The sequence below is a fragment of the Oryctolagus cuniculus genome, chromosome 2 (assembly GCF_051225735.1).
Source record: "Oryctolagus cuniculus isolate XC-2025 breed Fujian yellow rabbit chromosome 2, ASM5122573v1, whole genome shotgun sequence".
Taxonomy (NCBI): Eukaryota; Metazoa; Chordata; class Mammalia; order Lagomorpha; family Leporidae; genus Oryctolagus; species Oryctolagus cuniculus.
The window spans coordinates 122439524-122465239 of record NC_142868.1 but is presented as its reverse complement, the minus strand read 5'-3'; the positions used below and the strand labels follow the sequence as shown (position 1 = coordinate 122465239).

General features: G+C 50.8%; 3 protein-coding genes and 1 long non-coding RNA gene across 8 annotated transcripts in view; 2 read left to right on the top strand and 2 right to left on the bottom strand.

Moving 5' to 3' along the window:
* Positions 1–5279: 5279 nt before the first annotated feature.
* LOC127490299 (uncharacterized) lies at positions 5280–6110 on the bottom strand. 3 transcript variants are annotated; one of them, XR_016229248.1, is made up of 3 exons: positions 5992–6110; positions 5596–5751; positions 5280–5509 (listed from the first exon to the last, which is right to left on the bottom strand). It is a non-coding gene; the product is annotated as an uncharacterized LOC127490299 (long non-coding RNA). The 3 variants fall into 3 exon arrangements; XR_016229250.1 differs by having other exon boundaries at positions 5596–5660; XR_016229249.1 differs by having other exon boundaries at positions 6000–6110.
* A 12-nt stretch (positions 6111–6122) lies between these two features.
* TGOLN2 (trans-golgi network protein 2) lies at positions 6123–11084 on the top strand. Of its 2 annotated transcripts, none has more exons than XM_008254181.5 (4): positions 6123–6198; positions 6432–7240; positions 9020–9103; positions 10392–11084. In XM_008254181.5, exons 1-4 carry the CDS (start codon positions 6153–6155, stop codon positions 10395–10397), a joined length of 945 nt encoding a protein of 314 aa, XP_008252403.1. In that variant the 5' UTR covers positions 6123–6152; the 3' UTR covers positions 10398–11084. The 2 variants fall into 2 exon arrangements, with proteins under 2 accessions (XP_008252403.1, XP_008252402.1); XM_008254180.5 differs by having other exon boundaries at positions 6429–7240.
* Positions 11085–14484: 3400 nt separating this feature from the next.
* On the bottom strand, positions 14485–25704 carry RETSAT (retinol saturase). Of its 2 annotated transcripts, XM_002709678.6 has the most exons (11): positions 25361–25704; positions 23087–23269; positions 22514–22755; positions 21877–22078; positions 21023–21220; positions 20228–20347; positions 18533–18671; positions 18180–18289; positions 17913–18079; positions 17546–17705; positions 14485–17303 (listed from the first exon to the last, which is right to left on the bottom strand). In XM_002709678.6, exons 1-11 carry the CDS (start codon positions 25524–25526, stop codon positions 17164–17166), a joined length of 1827 nt encoding a protein of 608 aa, XP_002709724.2. In that variant the 5' UTR covers positions 25527–25704; the 3' UTR covers positions 14485–17163. The 2 variants fall into 2 exon arrangements, with proteins under 2 accessions (XP_002709724.2, XP_089182320.1); XM_089326194.1 differs by lacking the exons at positions 21877–22078; positions 23087–23269; positions 25361–25704 and having other exon boundaries at positions 22514–22650.
* The window catches only part of ELMOD3 (ELMO domain containing 3), a 31148-nt gene continuing 30768 nt past the window's right edge, over positions 25337–25716 (top strand). The window contains exon 1 of the mRNA XM_089326195.1: positions 25337–25469. The gene's annotated coding sequence lies outside the window, so the exon portion shown is untranslated. The remainder of the gene's footprint in view (positions 25470–25716) is intronic.

Sequence of the window (25716 nt, the reverse complement as noted above, 5' to 3'; positions counted from 1 at the left end):
GACAGAATCCGGCGCCCCGACCGGGACTAGAACCCGGTGTGCCAGTGGTGCCGCTAGGCGGAGGATTAGCCTAGTGAGCCGCGGCGCCGGCCCTAAATAATAATTTTTCATTTCTCACTTGCCCCAGTCCCAGGGATGTCTAATGCACTTCGCGTTTTGCGTGTCTGAATTTGCCTATTGCAGGCACCTCGCAGAAGTGGTACAACACTGTCCTTGACCTTTCATGTCTGGCCTGTTTCACTGAGCATGTTTTCAGGGTCCATCTGTATTGTTAGCATGTACTATCAGTTTCATTCTGTTTTATGGTGCAATATCTTGTTGCTCAACAATAGAGTTGTGTATTTTGCAAATTTGGTCTTGAGATCTTGCTCTGGAGGGTGGCTACCGACCCCAGCTCTGCCCTGGGTGTTTACCGTGATGAAATGCCCTCCCCAGGATACTTCCTCATCCGGCCAGGCGGCCCTTAAGCCCCAAGAGTCCAACTTGCAACAAGATGTCCCTCTCCGGGAACCTTGTTTATACTGGCAGCCGCTCCAGCGGTTTTATCTGACCTCAATCCATTTTATTCCGGCAGGACAGCCACTCCCTTAGAGAGCCCCAGTGGGGAAAGAGGAAGGGTTCAGGTGTGTGGGTCAGGTGAGACGCAGAGGAGGCAACTCAACCAAATGCGTGCAATAGCAGAAGCTGTAGGATTCCAGGGGCACAGGGAGGAGGGCAGCACGCCCCGCCAGGCCACCAGGCCAGGGCAGACCATCAGGGGCACCTGCACAGAACCAGCAGGCCAGGAGCAAGACAGAGAGGATGATCCCCGGGGCCAAAGCCTTTCTCGGGGGTCAGGGCCTTACCACAGCTGCTTTCCTTCAGGGAGCATTAATTGGTGGGTTTAGGGCAAGCAGGGTCCCACTGTGACGGGAGGTGTCACTGTAGCAGATCTTGGGCAATCCTTACTCACCCCCAAAGCCGGACCGGGAGCAGCTGGGCTCAGGGGCGGTGAACCGTTTGCATTGCCTGAACTTTGGCTTGTTTGGTTTCATCCTGTGGGGAGGTGGCCACATGCGGTGGTTGTGCAAATAAGCCAGATGTTTCGATGGATCACTTTGAGGAACTGGGACAAGATAGAGAACTAGAAACTGTGTTGAGGGTGACAGCCGGCTTCTGGCATGAGAAACTTAAATGTACATTCAAAGCAGGAGCCAGGGCAGTGTAAAATTGTAAGAATTTTTTCTGTATGTATAAGCCACGTTTTTGTTTCTCTGTTACCTGTTATCTGTTGATAAATGTATTATTTCCACCTTTTGATTATTGTGATAATGCTGCTATGAACAGTCACATACAAATCAGATGTTTTTGTACTTATTTTCTTTTTAAGATTTATTTATTGGGGCCGGCACTGTGGCATAGCGGGTAAAGCCACTGCCTGCAGTGCCAGCATCCCTCATGGGTGCTGGTCCAAGTCCCAGCTTCTCCTCTTCCAATCCAGCTCTCTGCTACGGCCTGGGGAAGCAGTAGAAGATGGCCCAAGTCCTAGGCCCCTGCACCCACTTGGGAGGCCCGGAGGACGCTCCTGGCTCTGGCTTCAGATCGGCGCAGCTCCAGCTGTTGCAGCCATTTGGGGAGTGAATCAGCAGATGCAAGATCTTTCTCTCTGCCTCTGCCTCTCTATAACTCTGCCTTTCAAATAAATTATGTAAATATTTTTAAAAATAAATTTTAAAAAAGACTTGTTTATTTACTTGAAAGGCAGTTACAGACAGAGCTTCCATCCACTGGTTCACTCCCAAAATGGTTACTTATAGTTATACAGGGCCTGGGCTGGTCCGAAGCCAGAAGCTTCATCTGGGTCTCTCATGTGTGTACAGGGGCCCGAGGACTTGGGTCATCCTCCACCGCTTTCCCAGGTGCGTTAGCAGAAGCTGGATCGGAAGTGGAGCAGCGGCGGGGTCTCAAACTAGCACCCATGTGGGATGCCAGTGTTGCAGGTGGCAGTTTTACCAGCCGCGCCACAGTGCTGGCTCTGAGTCCATATTTTTAATTCCTTGGTGCATATAACTAGGAGTGGACTTGCTGGGTTGTACAGTAATTCTATGTTTAGCTTCCTCTTTAAAAATTTTTATTTATTTATTTGATGGAGGGAGAGAAACAAAGAGAAGGGGGAGAGACCTTCCATCCACTAGTTCACTCCCCAAATGCCCACAACAGCCAGGGCTGGGCCAGCTGAAGTCAGGACCAGCAATTCCACCTGTGCCTCCCATGGGAGTAACAGGAACCTAGTTATTTGAGTCATCATCTGTTGCGTCACAGGTGCATTAGCCGGAAGCTGGACTGGAAACAGAATAGCCAGGCCTCGTACCAGGTGCTCTGATACGGAATACCAGAATCACAAGCTGCCGCTGAACCCACAACACCCTCCCTTAGGCTGAACTTTTCCACAGCAGCTGCAGCATTTTACATTCCCATCAGCACCGTGCGAGGCTTTCAATGCCCACATCCTCAACACTTTCCCGTTGTTCCGGCCATCCTTGTGGGCATGGGGAGGTAGCTCACCGAGACAGTGATTTGCATTTCCCTGATCCTGACGATGCTGGGTGTATTTTCCTGTGCATATTGGCCAGCTGTGCCAGCACCAACTAGAGAAAAAATTCTTCTTTCCCCCAATGAACCATATCCACAAAAATCAGCTAATTATAGATGTATAAGCTTATTTCTGGGCTCTCAATTCTATTCATCTTTATGTCTTTTTTTTTTTTTTTTTAAGGAATTGATTAACAGGACTTCAGCAGTGACCTTATAAACTCTTCACTTTCAGAGTTGCAAGTGAAATCCACCGCTTGGGCTGTAGTGATTGCGATTAAACATGCAGAAAATATACACATTCCTAAAAATCAAAATCCCTGTGACTTCTACAGATTGTTTGGGAGATCATCTGCATTGATTCTATCCTCCTCTAAGTTTACATGGTTTCTGTATTGAACACTTGCATTACCTGAATATTCTTCAAAATATTGGATACACCAAATGGAGAGATGTCTTGTGTAGTTTGGACAATTTAAGATCTGTGTCATTAATTTTCAATGTACTGCTTAGAAGTATAAAAGAAAAATCCATCTGAGTATCCAGACAACCAAGATTTCCCTGGAGATAACAATATCTTAATAACAGGTAGTTTTGGGGGCCAGCGCTGTGACGCAGTGGGTTAAAGCCCAGCTTGCAGTGCCAGCATCCCATATGGGCACCAGTTCGAGTCTCGGTTGCTCCACTTCCAATCCAGCTCTCTGCTAAGGCCTGGGAAGGCAGTTGAAGATGGCCCGGAATGGAAGACCTCTCTCTCTGGCTCTACCTCTCTCTGTAACTCTTTCAAATAAATAAAATAAATCTTTAAAAAAATAGGTAGTTTTCTTTCCCAGCTTAAATCCATATTTTAAAAAAACATGATGGTAAAAATAAATATCATCTTTATGTCCCTATGCCAGTACCACACTAGACTAACTACTGTAGCTTTGTGGTAGTTGTTTGTTGTGTGCTTGTTTTTAAGATTTTATTTATTTCAGAGGTAGAGTTACAGACAGAGAGAGGTAAAGATAAAGAGAAAGGTCTTCCATCCACTGATTCACTCCCCAAACGGCCACGACAGCCAGAGCTGGGCTGATCTGAAGCTAGGAGCCAGGAGCTTCTTCTGGGTCTCTCACGTTGCGGCAGGGGCCCAAGCACTTGGGCCATCTTCTGCTGCTTTCCCAGGCACACTAGCAGGGAGTTGGATCTGAAGTGGAGAAGGTGGAACTTGAATCAGCACCCCTAGGGGATACCAGTATAGCAGGTGGCAGCTTAACCCACTGCACCACAACACCAACAACCCCAAGTTTATTTTGAGTCCAATCACATCCTTCCGGTCTCCCTGTCCCTACACTAGTACTACCTGGACTATTGCAACAGTCTCCCAATTGATTAACTCCCAGGTCTACTCTTCCCTCCTTACCCTGGCAGATTCTTCAATATAGAACAGAACCACAGTAATAGTAAAAAATTCCCAACTTAAACCTCTTTAATAGCTTCCCATTACCATTAAGATAAAATACAAAACCCTGGGCACTGCCCACATGACCCGGTTTCGCTTCCTCTCCTGCCTGGTGATGTGGACACCAGGTTAAGCTTAACAATTGGCCATTCTTCTCCCCACACACACGCCCTCACTAAACCAACATTCTTAAATGTTACTCAAACATGTATTTAGAGGGAGTAAAGAGAATTTTCTTTTGAATTTAACAACTCACTTCCTTTTTTAAATATAGATTTTATTATATTTATTTGAAAAGCAGAGTTATAGAGAAAGAGAGAGGGAGAGAGATCTTCCATCCATCGATTCACTCCCCAAATGGCCGCAATGGCCAGCGCTGGGCCAGGCCAAAGCCAGGAGTCAGGAGCTTCATCCGGGTCTCCCACGCGGGCGCAGGGGCCCAAGCACTTGGGCCATCCTCCGCTGCTTTCCCAGGCACATTAGCTGGGAGCAGGGTTGGAAGTGGAACAGCCAAGAACTCGAGTCAGCGCCCAGGTGAAATGCCAGTGCTGCAGGCACTTCACCTTCTGAGTCACAGTACCAGTCCCCCAGTCCACTTCCTTTAGCCAAAGCAGAATCCAGGTTCTGGAGCAATTTGGAAGAGTCCTCACTTCTCTTGGAGTCTTGGTCTCATATCAATAATGCACACGTATGTAAGAGATTTTCTTACAATAGAGAAATATTGAGAATCACATTTATAGGTTTTTAAATAATAAAGCACTTGTGCCTGAAAATCATATTTGTGCCGTGTAGTATTCTTAAAATTCTTAAGAGTTTTGACTGACTAGGACTGCGTGTCCCATAAACAAATACAAATGAAGAGAATGGTTGCCCTAGCAGCTGTCGCCCTTTTGGGCAGGAGTGGCACCAGTTTACAGTTCAACCAGAGTTAACTGGCATATTTTCCGTTGTACTTGTGTGTCCAATAAAGATGTATGTTCTGGACAACTCCCAGATCACTCAACTTCTTAATCTGGCTCTGCGCCAGCCTCATTCCCTGCCACTGTCCTTGTTGTGATCCAACAATCCTGGTCTTTACATTTGCACAAAATGCCAGGATCCCGCCTACGGGCAGCTAAGCTCATCTTCCCTTCAACCTCATCTGAGACACACCTATAAACTCTGGTCCTCGGTTTAAGGGTCCTTCCTCAACTAAGTTAATGGTTTCCGTACTTTTCTTTCTGGCAATTCTTGGGAATTTGTGTGTCTGTATACACACTCTCACATGTTTTGTTTGTTTTAAATTTACTTATTTATTTGAAAGGCAGAGTTATAGATAGGCGGAGGCAGAGAGAGAAAGATCTCCCATGGATGGTTCACTCCCCAGATGGCTGCAACGGCCGGAGCTGCCTCAATCCGAAGCCAGGAGCCAGGAGCTTCCTCTGTGTCTCCCACGTGGGTGCCGGGGCCCAACGACTTGGGCCATCTTCCACTGCTTTCCCAGGCCATAGCAGAGAGCTGGTCAAATAATAGTTTTAATTAACAAAGAATGTACTAGTGTTACTTAATTAAAAACATTAAATATTTGCAAGGCAAACACATACTCTAAAACATTTGCAGATTATGCCGGAAGGATGGAACTAAGGTTCTATTTTCTCCTTCTAGAACTCTGATGAGAACAAGAACACTTGTTTGGAAAGGATCTTGTTTGGAAAGGATCTTGGGCAACCTCAGACGAAGGCGATGGGCTGGACTTGTTTCTAGATGGGAAAGAACAAGAAAGCGAGGGGCGAGAAACGCGAGCAAACGATGGGGCGAGGAGCTGCCGGGCCCAGCGACCCACGGGAGGCGAGAAAGCTCCCGCTTGGTGCGACGGGCGAGAAGCAAAAATGGATGGCCTGTTATGGCTGCTATGGGGACTGGAAACCAGGAAGAGGTAGATTCTCCCGCCACTGGGGTCTAAGTCACCGCCACTGCCAAAAAAAGGAAAAAAAAATAACCTTCCAACCTCTCCGAAGGCTGAGCCCCAGGACCCGCCCCCGAATGGGGAGACCTGGCGGAGGCACGGAGGCGCGCGCAGGAAGGGGCGTGGCTACGAGTTTGGAGTCCCGCGCGCGACTCTCGCGAGACTGGTAGAGAGCGGAAGCACAGTCTGTGCAGGATGCGGTTCCTAGTTGTGTTGGTCGCGCTGAGTGTCGCAGTGGCGGGTAAGACCCCCTTCTGTCCGCCCACTCCACTTTCGCCCCCCAGCCCACCACCCTCAGCTCGGCCAGCCGCTGTCTGGGCTCGCCTCTTTCCTGCTCCCCCTACCCTTCCGCTCGCCGCCGCCCCCCTGCCCCCTTTCGCCCCTTTGCGCCTGATCCTTTCCTGCTCCGAGGAGTCCGCTTTTCCCGATCTGCGCTCTGAAAGCCTAATGGCCTGGTTTCTCCCATTTCAGTAGCTGACGATGCCAGTTCGGCAGACAATCAGAACGTAAACACTACCCTTACGGCCTCTGGAGCCTCCTCTTCGAACATGGAGCCAGAGATAAATAGTACGGAAAAGGTACTCGCTTTGAACCCGTCTTCCAATAACGCAGGCTCTAACAGCTCACAAATAGGGCAGCTGAAGGTTAGCGCAAACTCTAGCAACTCAAATACCGAGTCGCCGAACGCGAGCGCAAACACTGGCAACTCATCCCAGGAGCAGCAGGGGACAAGCGCAAACACTGGCACTTCGACTACGGAGCAGCCCCAGAAAATCAGCGCTTCTACGCCTCCTGCTCTGCCGAAGACCACGGCAGAGAAATACCAGTCCAGCAAGGCAGTCTCCAACCCCAGCCCTGGTAACACTCAGCCCGAGAGCAGCATAAGCGGCCAGGCTGACAAAGCAGGGACCTCGCAGCCTGCTTCCAGAGCTGAGTCCACGGAGGACTTGATAGTGGACTCTGAGCTCCCTTCTTCCCAGCAGGAGGGGGAGGACAAGCCTTTAGAGCCTGCTGAAGGTGCGGAGCCCAAGGAGGCTGGAGAAGGTGAGGCGTTTCCTGAAGAGGACTCACCCCTGGAGGAAGAGAAGGAGAAGATGCCGGGGCCTGCCTCCGGGGAGACCCGCGAGGGTCTGCTTCTGGATCCCATGAGCAGGGAGAAGGATGAGCTTTTCAAGGACAGCCCTGGAAGTTCCCGCGCAGAGAGCAGCCACTTCTTTGCCTATCTGGTGACCGCGGCCGTTCTCGTGGCTGTCCTCTACATTGCCTATCACAACAAGCGCAAGGTGAGTGAGGAGCTGCCCGAGGGCCCTGTCCCCACTCCGCAGTCCTTCCTCCCCCAAACGCAAGCTTGGGCGCCCATCTGCCGCCGGAGAGCACCGGGGTTTTAAGACAAATGTCTGTGTTTCCTGAAGACTCTGCAAGGGCTCTTTACTCTGGTTTCGTAAATTATGCGTCTCTTCCTGTTCCCAGTGTCCTCTGCTCCTGCATTAGGTTATACGTTAGGACAGTGTTATGACACACCCTGAAATGGGATTGCCTCCCAGAACCTGGACGTGGTCCTTCACAGCCTCCGAGTACCTGGGGAGCTGGCAGGAAAAACTCTCCTCTGCCCGCGTCTCCACTCTGGAGCCAGTGCAGCACTTCTGACTTCCTCCCCCAACCTCCTGTCTTCCATCTGCGGTGGCAGAAGGAATGATTTCAGTGACATAGTCTCCTATACCAACAGCAAGAAGCCCAGGGAACCTCTTGTACAGTCATAACTAGAAGAAAACCCAGAAATTGCACAGATCCATACATCTTTTACTTTGTCAGCATTTGGTATGAAGTAATAATGGTGTGTCCCGTAGCAACCAACCCTAATGACAAAATTAGTGCATTTCCTATTAAGTCCTAAGAATTTTGAAGATAGCTTCAGTACTCTGGTTAGAATGGGAGAGTTCAATTAATTGTGGCCATAAGATCTTCAGCTATAAAGAATGAGGAAATGGGGCGAACTTTTGGCAGGGCAGTTAGGATACGATATCACTTGGGGTACCCACATCCCATGTTGGGGTGCCTCTGCTTATAATTCCAGCTTCCCGCTGTTGTGCACCCTGGGAGGCAGCAGATGGCGGCTTGAGGACTTGGGTCCCTGCCACCCAGGTGGGAGCCCTGGAGTGAGTTCTGGGATCCTGGCTTCAGCCTGCCCAGTTCTCGCTGTTGTGGGCATTTAGGAAGTGAACAGCAGCAGGAAGATCTCTTTCTGTTTGTCTCTCAAAAAAAAAAAAAATAATACATAAATTTTTTTTTAAAGAATGAGGACATCCAAGTGGTTTATCATGGAGAGTAACCTCAGCAGTGAAATGACAGTGATAATGTAGCTGATGATGCAAAGGGGGGGGCCAAAAGAGTACTTTGTGGATAGGAAGTACTTTTTGATTATGATTTTAAAAAAAGGAACGTGCCATCCTAGAGCTCTCTGAGGAAGAGTTGGCAGATCTTTGAGTACTTTTTTTTTTTTTTTTTTTTTGAGAGAGAGAGACAGGCAGCGAGTGCTTCTGTGGACTAGTTCACTCCCCAAATGCTCTCGGTGGCCAGGGCTGGACCAGGCTGATGTCAGGAGCCAAAACGCAGTCCAGCTCTCCAGTGTGGGCAGCAGGGACCTGACTTCCTGAGCCGCCACCTGCTGCCTCCCAGGGTGCACCTGAACAGAAAGCTGGAATGAGGAGCAGAGCGCAGATTCAAACCCAGACACTCCAGTAGGGAATGAGGGCATCTAGCTGGTAACCGCCAGGCCGAACACCTGCCCCAGACTGAGTACTCTTGAATAAATCATACAGACTTTCGCAAGCTAGAGCCCAGAACATCCTTCCTCCATCTGTCATTTCCTGTAAAGTACTACAAAGGATTCTGATGTACTAGGCCCTGTCTTTGCTAAAACCTTTTAACTTGAGTGGGCCTCTCTGGGTATACTGCTCTTTCTATAATCATTAACAAATGTCCTACAGGTGACTGTGGTTTCAGACACTGAACTGTGTCATTTCAGAACCACCTGTTCTTCATTTTCTTCTCCCTTTCCCCAGATTATTGCTTTTGTCCTGGAAGGAAAAAGATCCAGAGTCACTCGGCGGCCAAAGGCCAGTGAGTACCAACGCTTGGACCTGAAGGTGAGGAAGGAGGCAGGTCGGTGGGAAGGGTCTGCAGCCTCAGATGGGCCTGGCAGTGGCAGAATTCAGCATGGCGAGAGCAGCCAACTCAGGGGTTCTGGTGCCATCACCCCCACCCTTTGCAGACCACAAACTAGAAAAATTCATGACCTCTATTTGTTCCTGCAATGTTAGAGCTAGAAGAGACGTTCGAGTTCTCTACAGCAGCTCCCACCAGACAGATGCAGAAACAGACCCGTTCAGAAACGTGATTTTCTTCTTCTAAGGTTTCACTACAAGTTACTGGCACAGTCAGGACCTGGGAACAACTCCCTAGACTCCCACTCCTAAGCTTTTTTTGCACCACACCAGTGCTTCGCAAACTTCAGTAGGCACATGACTCACCTTGGGAATTGTGATAAAAACAAAATCTGGCTCACTAGGTATTGGATGGAGCCCGTCTCCACATTTCTAGGTAGTTCCCCAGGGGTGCCAAGTGCTGCTGGAACTGCGCTCCCTGAGTATACATGGCCCAGAAGCTCATAGGCCTCCAGCTTCCCGGGTGAGCCCTGCATGAACACTGTAGGCCAGGCTGCCTGAGTGCACCCAGCGTGTGCCTCAGAGGGAAGCGCTCCTCCCACCCCACAGCAGCAGGAGCTGAGCAAGGTTCTCCCAAAAGTAACTGTCTAAGCAAGAAGAGTGCCTCCCTCGGCATGTCTGCCTGCACTCACTCTTTTCTGTTCTGTCGAGTAACAGGGAGGGCACTGGCAAAGACCTAGTCAGTGGCCTAGCTGTGAGTTCCTCCCAGACTTCCTGCAGGGGACACAGGTGACTTGCACAGCTCATAGCAGCCACAGCAGAAGCCACTCAGCTCCAAGGAGCGATGCTGACTATCCTAACAATAAGTAAACTTCACAGCACCCCTGGCCTACTGCCTTTCCTGATAATTGACTTTAAGGATTTTTTTTTTCTCAATTATAATTTATTTTTTTCAACCAGAAAAGAAATACATATGTAATCAACACAGAACAGTGTGCTACAGAGGCCTGGATTCCCATAGCCCCTCTGTCAAGTCTATCTTTCTAGTATATGTTTTATCTCAGAATGATTTTAAAAACCATCTCATGTGCTGTTATTTTAATTAATTGCTGTTTGTGTGCTGGTGGGCTGGCTTGTCTTAATTCTACAAATTTTCCCTGAACTGCAGCTCCTATAAGGTCTCCAGCCCTACCCCAGTTGTAAAAGTACAGTGTGTTCCCATGAACAAGGATGAATGTTAACCTGTGGATTGTGTTTTCTCTCGTTCCAGCTTTGACTTCTGTCCACAAGAACCTTGTCCTCCCTGCTGATTTGTTTCTAATTCGAGAAATGAGGAGACAAGTACTGTGACCTCAGAGCCACCCTGCTTGGGGGTTTGGTGGCAAGTGTGGGCTGGCAGAGGCAGGGGACTGACTTGGGTTTTGCACCTGCACTTTGGTGATGTTGTACTCCTGTGTTCCCTTTATTTATGCTGGTGTCATTTGTCCTCTTCTCCCGAGTGTGAGTGGAGGGAGCATGTGGAAACGACTATGACCAAAGGGAGACCCCAGCCCTGGGCAGACCGTGCCGCTGACCATGCTCCGTTGGGCCTTGACTGTAGTGAGGGAGCCCTTGACCATGGCATTGCCCTCTCCACAGTCTGTCTCTGCAGACCTAGGAGAAGACTGAAGGTAGAGGTGCTTTTCCACTAAAGTCTCTTATTCTGGGGGATGTGCCCTACAAAGAAATAGAAGATGGTGAAGCACGATGGGCAGAGGCTGCATTGAACACGTGATTTTTATTAGAGGCTTCAGCAGCAAACCAAAATAGCAGGTTAAAACATGCTAACCTGTCTAGCATAAGTTCTTCTTGTTTTTCTTATATTTTGTATTCCTTGAGACAAAGTGAATCAACTCCCTTTGATTGTACTGAGTGTAAAATTGAACTTTGGGTTTCTGGAAGTAAAGCCACTGTTCTCATCAGATTTGTTTTTTTAAGTGTGGTTATGATTATTGATTCATATAGTCATGGTCAATAGGAACTCTGAGATAAGGCAAGTTGGTGCTTCATGCAAGAACATATGTAGGAGGGTTTCAGTTTGGGTTTGCATTTTTTTTTTTCAAAGGGCTTATCAATTGCATTCTTGCCCTTGTTGCCTAAAAATGGACAAGAGACATTGAGAAGCCAGCTGTAGTCTCTGATCCTTTTATCTTAATCTTTTTAATGATCCTTGTATCTGATAGAAGATGCTGAGAGTAATTTAAAAATTCTTCCATTCCGTGTCAGAGGTTCTTTTAAAATTCAAGAAATTTCCTGAATCCCCCTGGGATGACACTGTTCTTTGAAGTTTTACTTCAGCCTGTCCTAGCTGTGCTACCTATAATAGAGAGTCCAGTGAGAGTTGTGTCTGAGCTGATCTCAGGGATCTACAAAGTGTGTGGAAAGGATGTGGAGGTGAGGGAAATACGAATTCTGTGCTGCTGAAGAAGCCACTCTGAAGGAGGGGCATCCTGATTGTCCTATGTTCACCTAGCTGAGAACTGCCCTGGCAGTCAGCAACCTTGATGGGGATTCAGGATGAATCAGACTCTTCTTGGTGTCATTTTCTCTCCTTGTGCACCAGGCTTGTCATCATTGCCTCCGACCTGAGGAACCTTCCCTCAGGCTCCTCTAGCCTCCCCTAAGGCCATCCCGTCTCCACCTCCGCCCTCTGTCGCTACTGTTAGTGTTCATGTCTGTCTGCACTTTCCTCATGCACACCCATCTCTCCTGTGTGTTCTGCTGTTTCACTTCTCCAGTAAGTATTGCTTCTTTTACCTTGTCAGTCACTCTCTGTGGTTCTGCAGACTCACTCTGGTCCCTGTCTTTCTGATGTGTTTTTCCAAAGGTTACCAGTTATCAGATCACCAAACCATTAGCTAGCCTGTCCTTGATAGAATGGGCACTATTGACCATCTAGATCAAAATGCCACTTTCTTGAGGGCTGACAAACTGTTGTTTGCCTTGTCCTATGCTGATGCGGAAGAGGGCCTTCTGACTGTCCTCAGAAATGTGTCTGTTCTTCATCTCTCTGCCCCTTATGTTGGAAAGAAGACCAACCTTAGAATCATTATTCTTCCCAGAATTCTTGATCTGCTCTGAAGCTGTTCTGTACCTCTCATGGCTTAGAGAATCAGCTTATGGGCTGTTGGGTATTCACAACTCTGCACATCGGTATCTTCCTCCATGTCTTTGCCTCCCACCCAGGCCAGACGTGTCTTGTCCTGCACCCATCCATGCCTCTGTGCCTTTATTCTTGCTACATCCTTCGATTTCCTAGCTTTCCATGGTTATTTCTCAGTTAGGTTTTCTGCCCTTCTCCTCCTCCTCTTGCCTTCCCCAAATCTATCAGTTTCTTCAGGCTCACCCTGAGTTTTCCTGTCTGCCCCCATGCTGTGAGGCTCTTTCCATTCTATTCTGATAACTCTAAGTAATGCCACTTGCTCATTTTGGAACCTCAAAAAAAACAGGGCAGGCAGATCTGATGTTTCTCTGGTCTCTCCCAAAAATGAAGCTCTTGAGGGACAGCGCTCGGCACCACCTTCACATCTGCCTAGCACAGTGACGTTCCTCGGGGACTCAGTTCCGTTACTCCCTGCCGAGGAGTTGTTTTCCTTCTTCATGGTGTCCAGGTGTGACTTAGATGAGGCCTTACAGAGCTCTTTCTGGCTGCTGGTTGCTGTGACCTTATATTTGCTGCGTTTCGCTCTTGAAGAGGAGAACAGGAAGTCAGCTTGGTTTCAGAATCGAAGAGAGCTGGCAGCCAGTGGATATGCAAGTATTGTCATTGAGTCCACATAGCTCAACTTTTTCAGCACACCATTTCTTCTTGGGCAGAAAGAATATGATGGAATTTAAGGTTAACTTTAGAAATGGCACTGAAGGAAATACCACACACCAAAGGAACACTCATTTCCAGGATGGTTGTCTTTTTGAAGGTACCAGCGTTTGAAGCATGCTTTCCTAGAGATTGTGGGGATGAGGGTGAAGTGGCTGAGGCATCTCAGGACACGGTTGGGTGGCAGTGTGTAGGAAACACACAGAGGCACAAGAGGCACCCCTCTGTAGACAACCGTGGGCTTCTTTCCTGCCCCCAGCTTGTGGTTGAAGTGTGATTTCTCTTAGGAGGAAATCTGCTTCTGTCAAAGATGTTAAGAGAGGAACTTGCCTTCCTGCCTGCTACAGATTACTGAGTAGAGTTATTTAAAGAATCTACACTCAGGGGCTCTGAGAGAGTCAAAGGCGAGTCCATCCAGAAGAGCTAAGAGAATTGGCAGACTTGACAACCAGATGTGTACACTCTGACATTTCCCCCCTGACTTGGTGTCCCCGTTGGCAACACTCACTGTTTCCTGTTTTCACATGGTAATTTGACAAACAGTGCTGTGTGTGTGGTGAGCTAGAGCGACTTGCACACGCCTTCTGAACCATTTGGACATGGAGGTGGAGGAGGGGCGTCGTACGCCAGAGCCTGTGCTCCTGCAAGGCTGTCTCCTGAAATCTCTCACCAGGAAGGTTGAGTTTAGCTTTGTCTTAAGAATCCTGGATTATTTTCAGGTTTAATTTAACACCCAGAGCCAAACATGACTCTCAACTCAGCTCCACAGTCGGATGTAAATTTCCCACATATTCCAACTTGGAAACTCCTCTGAAAGGTCTGGGTCTGAGCTGTATGGTATTTCAAGCTGCCAGCAGAACCGGCCCTTGCACTCGGGCATATGCTCCTCTGATTCCTGAGACTACGCGTTCAGTAAATGACTGTGGAAATGGTTTCCCTTTTTTGTTTACTCAGTTAGTCGTTTGCCACTACTTTGCAGTGTTTCATATTTTTAGCTTTTTGTGATGTTAACTATAATTTTTTTTTTGTTTGTTTTTTTTTTTTTTTTTGACAGGCAGAGTGGACAGTGAGAGAGAGAGATAGAGAGAAAGGTCTTCCTTTTGCCGTTGGTTCACCCTCCAATGGCCGCCGCGGCCGGCGCGCTGCGGCCGGCGCACCGCGCTGATCCGATGGCAGGAGCCAGGAGCCAGGTGCTTTTCCTGGTCTCCCATGGGGTGCAGGGCCCAAGCACCTGGGCCATCCTCCACTGCACTCCCTGGCCACAGCAGAGGGCTGGCCTGGAAGAGGGGCAACCGGGACAGAATCCGGAGCCCCGACCGGGACTAGAACCCAGTGTGCCGGCGCCGCTAGGCGGAGGATTAGCCTAGTGAGCCGCGGCGCCGGCCAACTATAATTATTTTTTAAAGCTTATTGTGGTCTGATGATAAGTATTTTTAGTGCATGTTTTACTGAGCTTCTATAAATGCCATCTCATAGTTTTGTGTCAATGGACAGAAACCAAAGTAAATTTCAAATAATAAAGCAATGAAGCCAATACATTTATTAATATTACATTAAAACGGGCTAGAATAAGGCCCTTAGTACTTTGGTTTAACACAAGCAGAGGTCATTTTTCTTAACCTTTAGCCTTTATTCACCTTCCTATCCCACCTTCATACAGATTGAGCATTCCTAACCCAAAATTCAAAGTGCTGTAAAATCTGAAACTTTCTGAGCACTGACATGAAAACCACAAGTGAGAAATTCCAGGCTCTGAAATTTTGTTTCAAATACAAAATTATTAAAAATATTATATATAATTATTTAGCTATGTATACAATATATGTCTGAAATTTAAATAAATTTTCTCTTTAGACTTGAATCCCATCCCCAGGATAGCACATTAGATCTCGTTTGGAATATGAAAATATTCCAAAGTCCCAAGCTTCTTGGGGAAGGGATTCTCAGCCTTGTATTCTGGCCATTCCTGGGCTTGAACACATTCTGTGGCTTTCTGTATTCCAGTTCTGACTTTCCACTCCCACCCCCACTCTTCCCTGCCTGGGAGCCTGTTTTGTAGTTGAGGTGGTAAGCTGGCGCATTGTCACAGTGCGTTCTCTGCCTTGGTACTGTCCTGTGCTGTGCCCTTGGCCTGGAATGATCCTTCAGTCTGCTTTAACCCCAGCATAGATGACTGTCTTCCCCCTTCCCTGCGTGTTTTAGAAGATAAGGCTTAAGGCTTGGGTTCTGAGCTTCCTGAGGGTGTTTTTTCACTGACACCCCCACCAAAAGGAAGATGAAGCTGAGGCGTGGCTGCATACAAACCACATATTCTAACATAACACCTTGCTGACTAGTGGGGCCCCTATCTGCAGAACCACGTGGACCCTATCACAGATGGACCCTACCACAGGTGTTTCCTGTCTTTTTTTTTTTATTTGGCAGTAAGTTACAGAAAGATACAGAGAGATCTTCCATCTGTTGGTCCATTCCCCAAATGGCTGCAATGGCTGGGGTGGGCCAGGCTGAAGCCAGGAGCCAGGAACTCCATCCTTGTCTCCCATATGGATGCGGGGACCCAAGCACATGAGCCATCTTCTGCTGCTGTCCCAAGTGCTTTAGCAGCGAGCGGATTAGAAGTGGAGCAGTGGGGACACGAACAGGTGCCCATATGGGGTGCTTAAACCTGTGTGCCACCACGCCAACCCCTCCTGTCCTCAGAGAGCCACTGAGACCAGGAATGTGGGAACTGGGGCCCTCTGAACTATGAAACTACAGCCAAAAGCAAGCTCAGGGTTTTACTAAAACCCCTTAGTTACCCTTCCTCGACTGTAGAACTTTAAGTGACTGAGAGGAAGGCAGCCAACCTGCTTCAGCTGAACTTCAGCTTCAGGGACTCTGCCCACTTGACCCAGAGAATATTCACTGTGATTGTTCAGTTAGGGGGCAGGTGCAGAGGATGCAGAAGAGCATGCTTGCTGGCGCCGCGGCTCACTAGGCTAATCCTCTGCCTGCGGCGCCGGCACACCGGGTTCTAGTCCTGATTGGGGCGCCAGATTCTGTCCCGGTTGCCCCTCTTCCAGGCCAGCTCTCTGCTGTGGCCAGGGAGTGCAGTGGAGGATGGTCCAAGTGCTTGGGCCCTGCACCCCATGGGAGACCAGGAGAAGCACCTGGCTCGTGCCTTCGGATCAGCGGGGTGCGCTGGCTGCAGTGCGCCGGCCACAGCGGCCATTAGAGGGTGAACCAACGGCAAAGGAAGACCTTTCTCTCTGTCTCTCTCTCACTGTCCACTCTGCCTGTCAAAAAAAAAAAAAAAAAAAAAAGAGCATGCTCAGGGTTAGGCATCAAAACTGGACCAGCACTATGGTGTAGTGGATAAAGCCGCTGCCTACAATGCCAGCATCCCATATGGGCACTGGTTCGAGTCCCAGCTGCTCCACTTTTTTTTTTTTTTTTTGAAAGAATTACACAGAGGAGAGGCACAGAGAGATAGTGAGGTCTTCCATCCACTGATTGGTCACAATGGCCGGAGCTGCACCGATCAGGAGCCAGGAGCCTCTTCTGGGTCTTCCACACAGGTACAGGTGCCCGAGGACTTGGGCCATCTTACACTGCTTTTCCAGGCCACAGCAGAGAACTTGGTTGGAAGTGGAGCAGCCGGACCTGAACCGGTGCCCATATGGGATGCCGGCACTGCAGGCGGCAGCTCTATCTGCTACGCCACAGTGCCAGTCCTTGCTCCACTTCTGACCTAGCTCTCTACTATAGTCTGGGAAAACAGTAAGAAGATGGCCCAAGTGCTTGGGCCCTTGCACCTGTGTGGGAGACCCGGAAGAAGCTCCAGGCTCCTGGCTATTGTGGTCATTTGGGGAGTGAACCAGCAGATAGAAGACCTCTCTCTCTCTGCCTCTGCCTCTTTGTAACTCTGCCTTTCAAATAAATCTGTTAAAAAAAAAAAAAACCTGTTTGCAGCAGTGGTCCCATGCAGGCTGTTGGCAGGGACAGTGTGTATTATAATAAGATCATCACGTGCCCCGGCGCGAGGAGCTTCAGTTGAAGAGCTGAGAGTTACACTGGGCCTCTGTCGGAAATCAAACAACTTAGAGTGCTTTACGTGTGCAAGGAGCTAATGCACAAAGGCACTGTAGGCAAATCAAAGGATGTGCGTTGCCAGTGGCCAAATTCTTCTGACTCATCTCTGACCAAGTTAATTCTTCTTCTTCTGGGCCTGGATCCTTGAGCCAAGATCCTTGAGGTCTGAGTACAAGTTCCGCTTCAGGATGGCACTACTGCACAGCAGGGCCCCTTGCAGAGCCCCCATCAGCCCACAGGTGAAGATATCCTGGCCTAGGAGGCAAGAGCAGAGGCCTGTGAACGTCTACCACATGGTGGGGGGCAGGGGCTCCGTGTGCAGGCCCCCATGCTAGGGCCACCCTGGATGTCTGCAGGTCAGGGCCAGAGCCGCAGCCTGCTGAGCAGCCCAGTCAGTATGAGAGTTGCAGGGGTTAATGATTAAGGATAGGAACAAAGGAACTAGGGTGCCAGGGCCCAGGGTCTGAGATCCTGGCGAGATGGGGTAATCAGTGTACCTGTCAGGTAGAGGTTGGGGATGGGGCTTTGAGCCCTCAAGGAGGCCATCGCATGAGGATGCAGGCGGCCCAGGTCATGGTCAGCCCCATAGCAGGCACCCCGGGGAGCAGCCAAGTAGAACTGATTGGTCAGTGGGGATCCTCCAATCGCACTGTCCACCTGAGGAGGCAAAAATGGCAGCCAGGGGGTGAGAGTGGGCACTTGTGAGATCCTTGTCTCCTGCTGAATGAGCTGGTGGCCTGGGTGGATTGGCACTCCTTCCCTGGGCTCCATCTCTCAAGGCCTCATTCCCCTGAGCTGAGGAACGGGCAGAAGTAGCCCCGCGAGCTAGGTCTGCTAGCGCCAAGGGATGCTTTCCCACCCTACCTTTCCCTCCAGATGCGGGAACAGTCTCATGACCACCGACATAGAGGCTTCAACAAAGGCGCTTTTGAGGGTCTCGTAGTCACGGCTCCGCTTTCCTTTCGGCTCCTCCTGCCACTCCTCAAACCACTTGAAGGCGCTGGGCACCAGCACGATCATCGTGGACCGGTCTGGGGATGCAGAGCCATGGTTACTCCTGCCTGGTCCCTGGCCCCTGCCCGCCAGCCTCTCTCCCACCACTGTCCCCTTCCCCGGGACCTTTAGTCCCACCTGGGAATCGGTCCTCCCAAGTCGGGTCCTTGGCTGATGGGGAAGCAATGAAGAGAAGGGGGATGTGATTTGCAGCCTTTTCCCTGGGCAGGGAGATGTAGCGCTCCATCCTGCAGGGGAAAGGAGTTGTGGCTACCCGGCCTCAGGCCCTTCCTCAGAGCCAAGCCAGCACGGTTCATGCCAGGCCTCCCTACAGGCGTGGGGCTGAGGCACAGCCTGGGCGTGCAATAGCCCTCCTCCTCCCATGCCATACCCTGCTGCTCCATCCCCAGCGCTGAAGGAAGAAGCAGAAGCCCAGATGTCTAAGAGCCCCGCCAACGCCCTCTTCCCCCAGGCACACACGCAGGCCTTACGCCTTGTCCATGTCGGTGTCAAAATAAACATAGTAGTTGGTGGACTGCAGACCCAGCTCCTCCTTGGTGCCCCGCAGGCAGATGAAGACAGAGAACATGCCCAGCCCAGGCCGCACCATCCGCAGCTGCTGCCGCACACCTGCCAGAGGGAATGGGTGGGGACTGCTGACACTGTGGCCCCAGGGACTGCCACCACCACCCCCTGCGCTCCGGGAGGGCTCACTTGACCTGCTGCCTGATACCCAGCTGCCAGCTAGGACCCTCAGCCGTTCACCCTGAGCCTGGCAGAGGCCTGTCTCCTGCCTGTGAACGACACAACCTCACACTCCTCCTCCCTCCCCTAGCTCACCCTAGCTCTGCTCTGGGCACCTTTCTCAGCAGGTGACGTCCAGTCCCTGGCCTCCAGCTAGCTCCAGTCAGGCTAACCTCCCATCTTCCCCTTAGAGTCCTCAAGGTATTAACCAGTGGCGGGCTCCAAGCTGTAAAAGACCATGCACATGAACGATAGCTTGTTCCAAGCCTTGATTTCAATATTAACACAAGCCACCTAAGGAGTGAATATGTGTAATTCTCATATGATAAGTGACACGTATGACTAATGCAAGTCACATTAAGTGGCACTTGGGGAGAGGAGTTCCTGTGTGGACCTAAGTGGCTGGGCGTCCCTACCTCTCCACAGGTGATCCCAGACCAGTTTTCTGCTTGAAGAATGACTTGTTCCTGGCTGTTCTGCCTCATTCATGTAACAGATACTGGTTGAGGACCTAAAATGTGCTGAACTGTGTGTGTGTGCAGGCCCTGGGCTACAACAGGACTCAGACACGATGCCTGTCCACTGGGAAAGAGGCTTTCCTGAAAAAGGCTGGCGATCCTAACAGCGGCTCTGGGCAGTGCGACCACAGAGTCCCCCATCCCAAGCAGGCTGCTCTTGAGAGGGAAGGGGGCACTGCCACCAGTCATGGCAGCAGGACAGCGGCCATCAGCGTCCTCATGGACGCCCAGCTGTGGAGCACGCTGAGGGAAGGCGGAGCATCTGACAGCCCCACCTCACGCACTCAGACTCAAGTCCTGGGTCCAGCATCTAGCTAGGGTGTGGCTAGACAGAGACATACCCCGCCCCTGGTCTTCAAAGGCCCCTTAGAACAGCAGGTACCCCCACTCAGCCTACCCCACCCCTCCCCAGCTAGAAGGAAGGGGCCAAGGAGCCATATCCCTTCCTCTCCACAGCATCCCGTCACCCAGTAGCGGATTTCACCCCACCCCGACGTGTGACCACAGCTGACCCTGCCTCCCAGGGGACCCTGGTTGTCTGATTCCCATCTGAGAGGCAGACAGAACTAAGAGAATCCCCAATGCCAAACAGCTGGAAGTGAAGGCATCCCAGCTTCTGGGGTCTGGCCCCGCCTGGAACATTAACGTGGGATTCGTGTGGGGCAGCAGCCCTCTGCCCACCTGAGGCAGGCACACGGCCCTGAGCCATGTTGGACCAGTACCATGACATTATTCTCAGGGCTAAGAACACAAGAACACTGAAAACTAACTGGACTGTGAGCAGGGGGCAAGAGGAACGGATAACCACATGGTGGCCTGTCTCAGCCCCACCTGGGGCTCAGAGAGGGAGCAGCATGCCCCAGGTGGAGCTGGCTGCTGCGGAAGAGACGGTGGGCGACCCGAAGGGGAGCCGCACAGTCTTACCTGGCAGAGAGCGGGCACCCTCTGGCAGTAGCTTCTCATAGGTGTTGAACAGCCCTGCACTGGAGATCACGATAGGGCAATAGACGTTGACCAGCTGTGGCCCCTTCTTCACACTGACACCTGCAGGCACGAGAGGTTGGCCCGAGAAGCAGAGAAAGTCCTGCATCACCCGGGGACCTCCACCAGCCTACGCTGCTTCTCACTCCTGGGGTGGCTGAAACACCTCCGCGTCTGTGAGGGCTCCCCTGTGCCCGCGCGCCCTCTGCCGTCTCCCTCAGTACATGCTGCTTCTTGTCAGTGATCTTCCCTATCATTCTAGAATCTTCCTGAAATGGAGATTGGGACTGATTTATCTCTTATCTCCGTCCTTCACCACCTGACACATGAAAAACATTCTGTGTCAAACTGGCATGGTGTGGCCAACCCACCTGGCTTCATGGGCCCCTTTCAACGGGAGGAACTTGCTTGCACACATCAGAGACCTCTGACAGCCAGCCACCCATCACCACCCCGCAATGTCTCGGTCCCTTCTGCAAAGGTACTCTCTCACCATCGGTGCCCTGCCTCCTTGATTTTATTGTTAGAGACATCAAAAGTAAAGACATAGCCTCTACACTCAAGTGGAAGGTCACGGATTACTGGGTAATCCTGCTCCCTTTTTTTATCTCCAGACTCATCCCTATCCTTCAGCCCCTGCTGTGAGGAAGTCAGTTCTCTGCACCTCTGCCCTCAGGGAGGCCCCAGGCTTCTCCCACCCCAGTCCAGGGCCCCCAGCGCAGAGTGCAGGGCTCTTACCACACACTTTCCCAGCTGAATCCAGCAGCACACTCTGCACGGTGGCCTTCGTGAGGACAGCACCCCCTGCCCGCTCAATCACGGGGATGATGTGGAAGGCGATTTCACTGGAACCCCCTCGGGGATAAAATCCTCCTTTGAGGTAGTGGTCAACCAGCAGAGCATGCATGGCAAAGGTGGTGTGGCTGGGGGTCACCCCTGCAGAGGGAGGAAGTCATTCAGGCGTCATTCAGGAGTGTGGTCTCCTGCAAGGTAACCCAACCTGCCTCTACCCCTGGATCCACGTGTTCCCCCAGGGGCCAAGGCAGCCAGGGCAGCTGTCTCCGCCCAAACATGGGGTGCCTTACAGACCTCAGGGCCAGCGGGAATATCCTGCCTGCAAACTGCCGTGCTCCCAAGACCAAAAGGACAGAGTTGGTTGAAGAGAAAAATCATCTAGGGTGTGGATGAAGGGAATTTCTACCAGGGGGTCAAACAGGTAGACAGACTCCTCATCACAGGCTCTACAGGGCCCGGGGCTTGTTTATTTATTTGTATTTTCATCTACTTTAAAGAGAGAAAGAGAGAGAGAAAGTTCTTTCACCTACTGGTTCACACTCCCCAAATGGCTGCAACAGCCAAGGCTGAGCCAGGCTGAAGCCAGGAGCCAGGAACCCCATCCTGGTCCCCTATGTGGGAGGGAGGGCCCAAGGAATTGAGCCATCATCTGCGGTCTCCCAGGATGCATTTGCAGGAAGCTGGATCAGAAGCAGATCCATCAGCCCTGCAGGTTCGTTTGGGAAGAAAGATTGAGAGCTGGGCAGGCAACCTCTCCTGCTCCAGGAGCCACCAGAGGCCTTGGGATCAGTACCCACCGTAAGTGGGGAAGATGTAGCTGAGCACTGCGTGGAGCTCAGGGGAGACCCCCAGCTGCTGCAGGACCTCAGCCAGGCTCTGCGTGGACGCACGGAGAAACGGAGAAAAACGAATGAGCAGCCTACACCTGCTGAGGAGCTGAGCCAAGGGCAATGGGAGGAACTTGAGCAGGATGGCATGAATGGCTCCGCTGGAAACCACCTGGGGAAGAAGGACTTGTCATTGCTGTGACAGTCACAACAGCCGGCAGCAGCTCAGAGAAGTGCTTTGTCGTGGTGGGTGTTTTTTTCTTTTCTTTTCTTTTTTTCCTTTGCTTTTTAGTTAATTTTCTGCTCGGATCCCTTAGCAAAAATCCCAGTCTAGAGTGAGGTAAAAATGAGAGTGATCAGATCTCAGGGAACCCAGCCTAGTCAGGGAAAAGGGAAGGGTGCCCCCTAGAGGCCACAGTGAGAGCAACTAGTACTAAGCCAGGGCTCCAGGGCCAGGAGCTCATGGGTCAGAGGTGGGCAGGGTAGTGGCCAAGTTCAGGGCAGATGTGACTCTTCTTCCCTTCCTGCCTCCCCATAGTCACTCCTCTAATGATGGAAATCAGCCTGGCTGGGAACAAACTGGGGGCCCTCCACACATCCACGTTACCTTAACCAGTTTCATATATTTGTCAATGGCTGCTTCTTCCTGGGGAAACTTTTCCTTGAGGCCCCGGATGTATGCTTCCTCCCCACTATACATGGGGAACTCCTTTCGGCCATTGGGCCCTTCCAGTACCACAATGTCAAAAGGAGAGCACATGGCAGCCCAGTCCAGCTGCCCTTCCGTGATCTGGTCCAAGATAAATCGGCCAGTGCTACCCTCCTGCATGCGCCCAATATAATGGATTCCTGGTGGGAGACACAAAAATAAGTGGCTTGGGGATAGGGGGACCGAGCCTTAGAAAGGTGGACGAGGGAGGAAGGCAGAAGAGGTTGCCCAGTCTGCCAAGTTCATGCCCAGAGGGGGCTGGCCACCCTCTCTGCAAGGAGGTTTCACAGCAGAGACCACCAGAGCCCTTCCTAGTTCAGCCCCCGCCCCCAGATGTGGCTGTGAGACAAGGAAAGAGGTGCACAGAAAGAAGATAGCACCCCCAAATCCACAGAAATGGCACGATATCATCCAATGGCTGCCCCATGCTGCCTGAACATACAACTGTGCTCCCTTTTCAAGAAGCCTTACCCGTGTCGAATTCAAGGCCATTCTTTCCAAAGGTGTGACAACAGCCCCCTGCCTTGGCATGCTGCTCCAGCACCAGAACTCGCTTGCCAGCTTTAGCCAGGATTGCAGCTGCAGCCAGGCCCCCGATGCCACTGCCAATCACCACCACATCCAGCTTCTCCGGCACTTGGCTGGCTGAGAAAACTGCAGAAGGGAGGAGGCGGAGGGTGGGCTTCCAGGCAGGGCCTGGGCAAGTCAGAGAAGGCCTCTCTCGCGGCACAGAGCTCTGGGCTGAGATGTCTCAACTATTTCACCTGGGCATACTCTTTACCCAAAGCCATTATGAACCTGCAGACTTCCCCCGCTTTCAGAGAAAGAATGGGTGAACTACTACAGGGACGCAAACAGAAAGGTGGCAACGGTACAGGCTGGGAAAGCTAAGTGCAGACACAGAGAGAGCTAGGGAAGAAAGAGGACACAGGAAGCCTGCTGGAGGCCAGGCTGGTGGCTCAGCAGCCATCCATTCACAAGCCCCGTGTCTTGGGAGGACGTAGGGTCTACAGGCGACATTGGGGCAACTGGGTTGTATGGCGGCTCTTCCAGACCCTGATGCGGAGGCCTGGACAGGACTGGGCTGCTCAGAGGCTGCTCCTCGGAGGAACCGCAGCACCACCCCCTATCCTCAGGGAAGTCTCGGGCAGAGCTGGGGGCTGTGGGGCAGGGAGACACAGCACCGCAAGAGAAGACAAAACCGGACAGCACTTTCAACACAAGATCTGTCCTTTATTTATTTAGTTTTAAAAATATCTATGTATTTATTGGAAAGCAGAGCAACAGAGAGAGATAGAGACAGAGAGAGAAATATCTTCTATCTGTTGGTTCTCTCCCCAAATGGCTCCAACAGCCAGGGTTGGGCCAGGCTGAAGCCAGGAGCCAGGGACTCCATACAGGTCTCCTATATGGGTAGCAGGGGCTCTAGCAGTTGGGCCATCTTCCATTGCTTTCCAAGGCACATTAGTGGGAAGCTGGATTGGAAGTGGAGCAGCTGGGACTTGAACGAGCACTCTGATATGGGATGCTGGCTTCACAAGTGGTGGTTTACCCTGTGGTGCCACAACACCAGCCCCAAGATCTGTTCTTTAAAATTTACTGCTGAAGAACTGAAGTTTGGAATTTTAAAGCTTCAAGACAATTTGGCAAATCTTTTACTTTTCAAACATTTTTAGAGCCCCATAGTGAAAAATGCATTTTATATCACAACCGCAAACATGTATAAATATATAACATAAGCATCTGAAATAGAAGCATCACCATACAATACTTACTGGTATATGTATGATGCACTCTGATATTTTTTCTGTTTTAAAAATGCTAGTTGCAACCCATCAACTTGATTTCATAATCCACTCATGGATCACAACCAGGTTTAAGTGACAGTTAAAATGAGTGACCTCATTTTAAGGCCAGCTCAGATAGGTGGAGTGACCTGCTAATGGTTATGCAGCAAATCAGTGACAGAGTTCAAGATAAAACTTTGATCTCAGGAAGTCCACTTCCACTTGGTACTATCTTTGCATAGCAAGGCATGTCACGCAGGGAAAAAAAAAAATGTTTTCTTCCTTCGAGAGGGACCCTGGAGATCGAACAGGGGAACCCTTTGTTTCTAAAGATGCAGAAGTCTTTCTTTAAGAAACAACCTCAAAACATGTTTTAAAGGCAAATGTGAAAAAAAAAATTAAAAAAAAAAAAAAAAAGGCAAATGTGAGGAGCAGGCTCCGAGCCTGAGGCTGTTGAATGTCTCCCGAAGTTTTAAAAACCAAGGCTTAATTCTATGACTTTGAACCAGGCTTAACCCGTCAAACCCATCGAAAAACGCAATTTCCTATTCTGTTGTGGGGGGTGTGTGTGGGGGGGATTGCTGAGCGGCTCCCTCAAGCCCTGAAACAGTGAAAAAGCGAAGGTCCTAGAACCAAGTAAGGGAAAGGTCTTTCACCTGCCCCGTTTGTAGTGAGGATTCCGACTGGCAGCGCCACGTCTGGGCTATGCCAAGAGGTTGGCATGAGGACGCTGTTCGCGCCCTGGGGCTACTGTCTTCCGGGTCTGTTGGGGTGAAGGCTCTCGCGAGTGGCAGACCTGCCAAAGAGGCGCCTCCACGTGCACAGAAGCTCTCTCCGGCGCTTTACACAGGGGGAAACTGAGGCCCAAGTCTGGCAGCGTCTCGCCCCGCAGAACGGGGAACGCAACCTGCAAGAACGCCCGAGCTCAGCCCGGGACCCCAGGGGCGCTTCCTCTGACCTTGTCTGAGAACCTTCTTCCTGGCCTCTCTGTCGGTCACCAGGGGCGCCGGTGGCCGCTTGACATCCTCGGAGAAGGGGTTCGGGGAGCTGCCAGCGAACAGCCCCAGGTAAACTTTGCGGAGGCCCGCCAGCAGCACAGCCAGCAGCACCAGCCAAAGCCACATCGTGCCGCGCAGGGTCCAGGGACTCCGTCTGCTCAAACTACACCCAGCTGAATGGGTAGTGATTCGGTCCGGCTACTTTGCCCTTCCCTGGCTGAGGGGTGGAGACCGCTTTTAGCCATTGGTGAATCAGAGCCTTTCAAGCGCGAAGTCACGAGGTCGGGGAGGAGATTGACCCTCCTGGCTCTTCGTA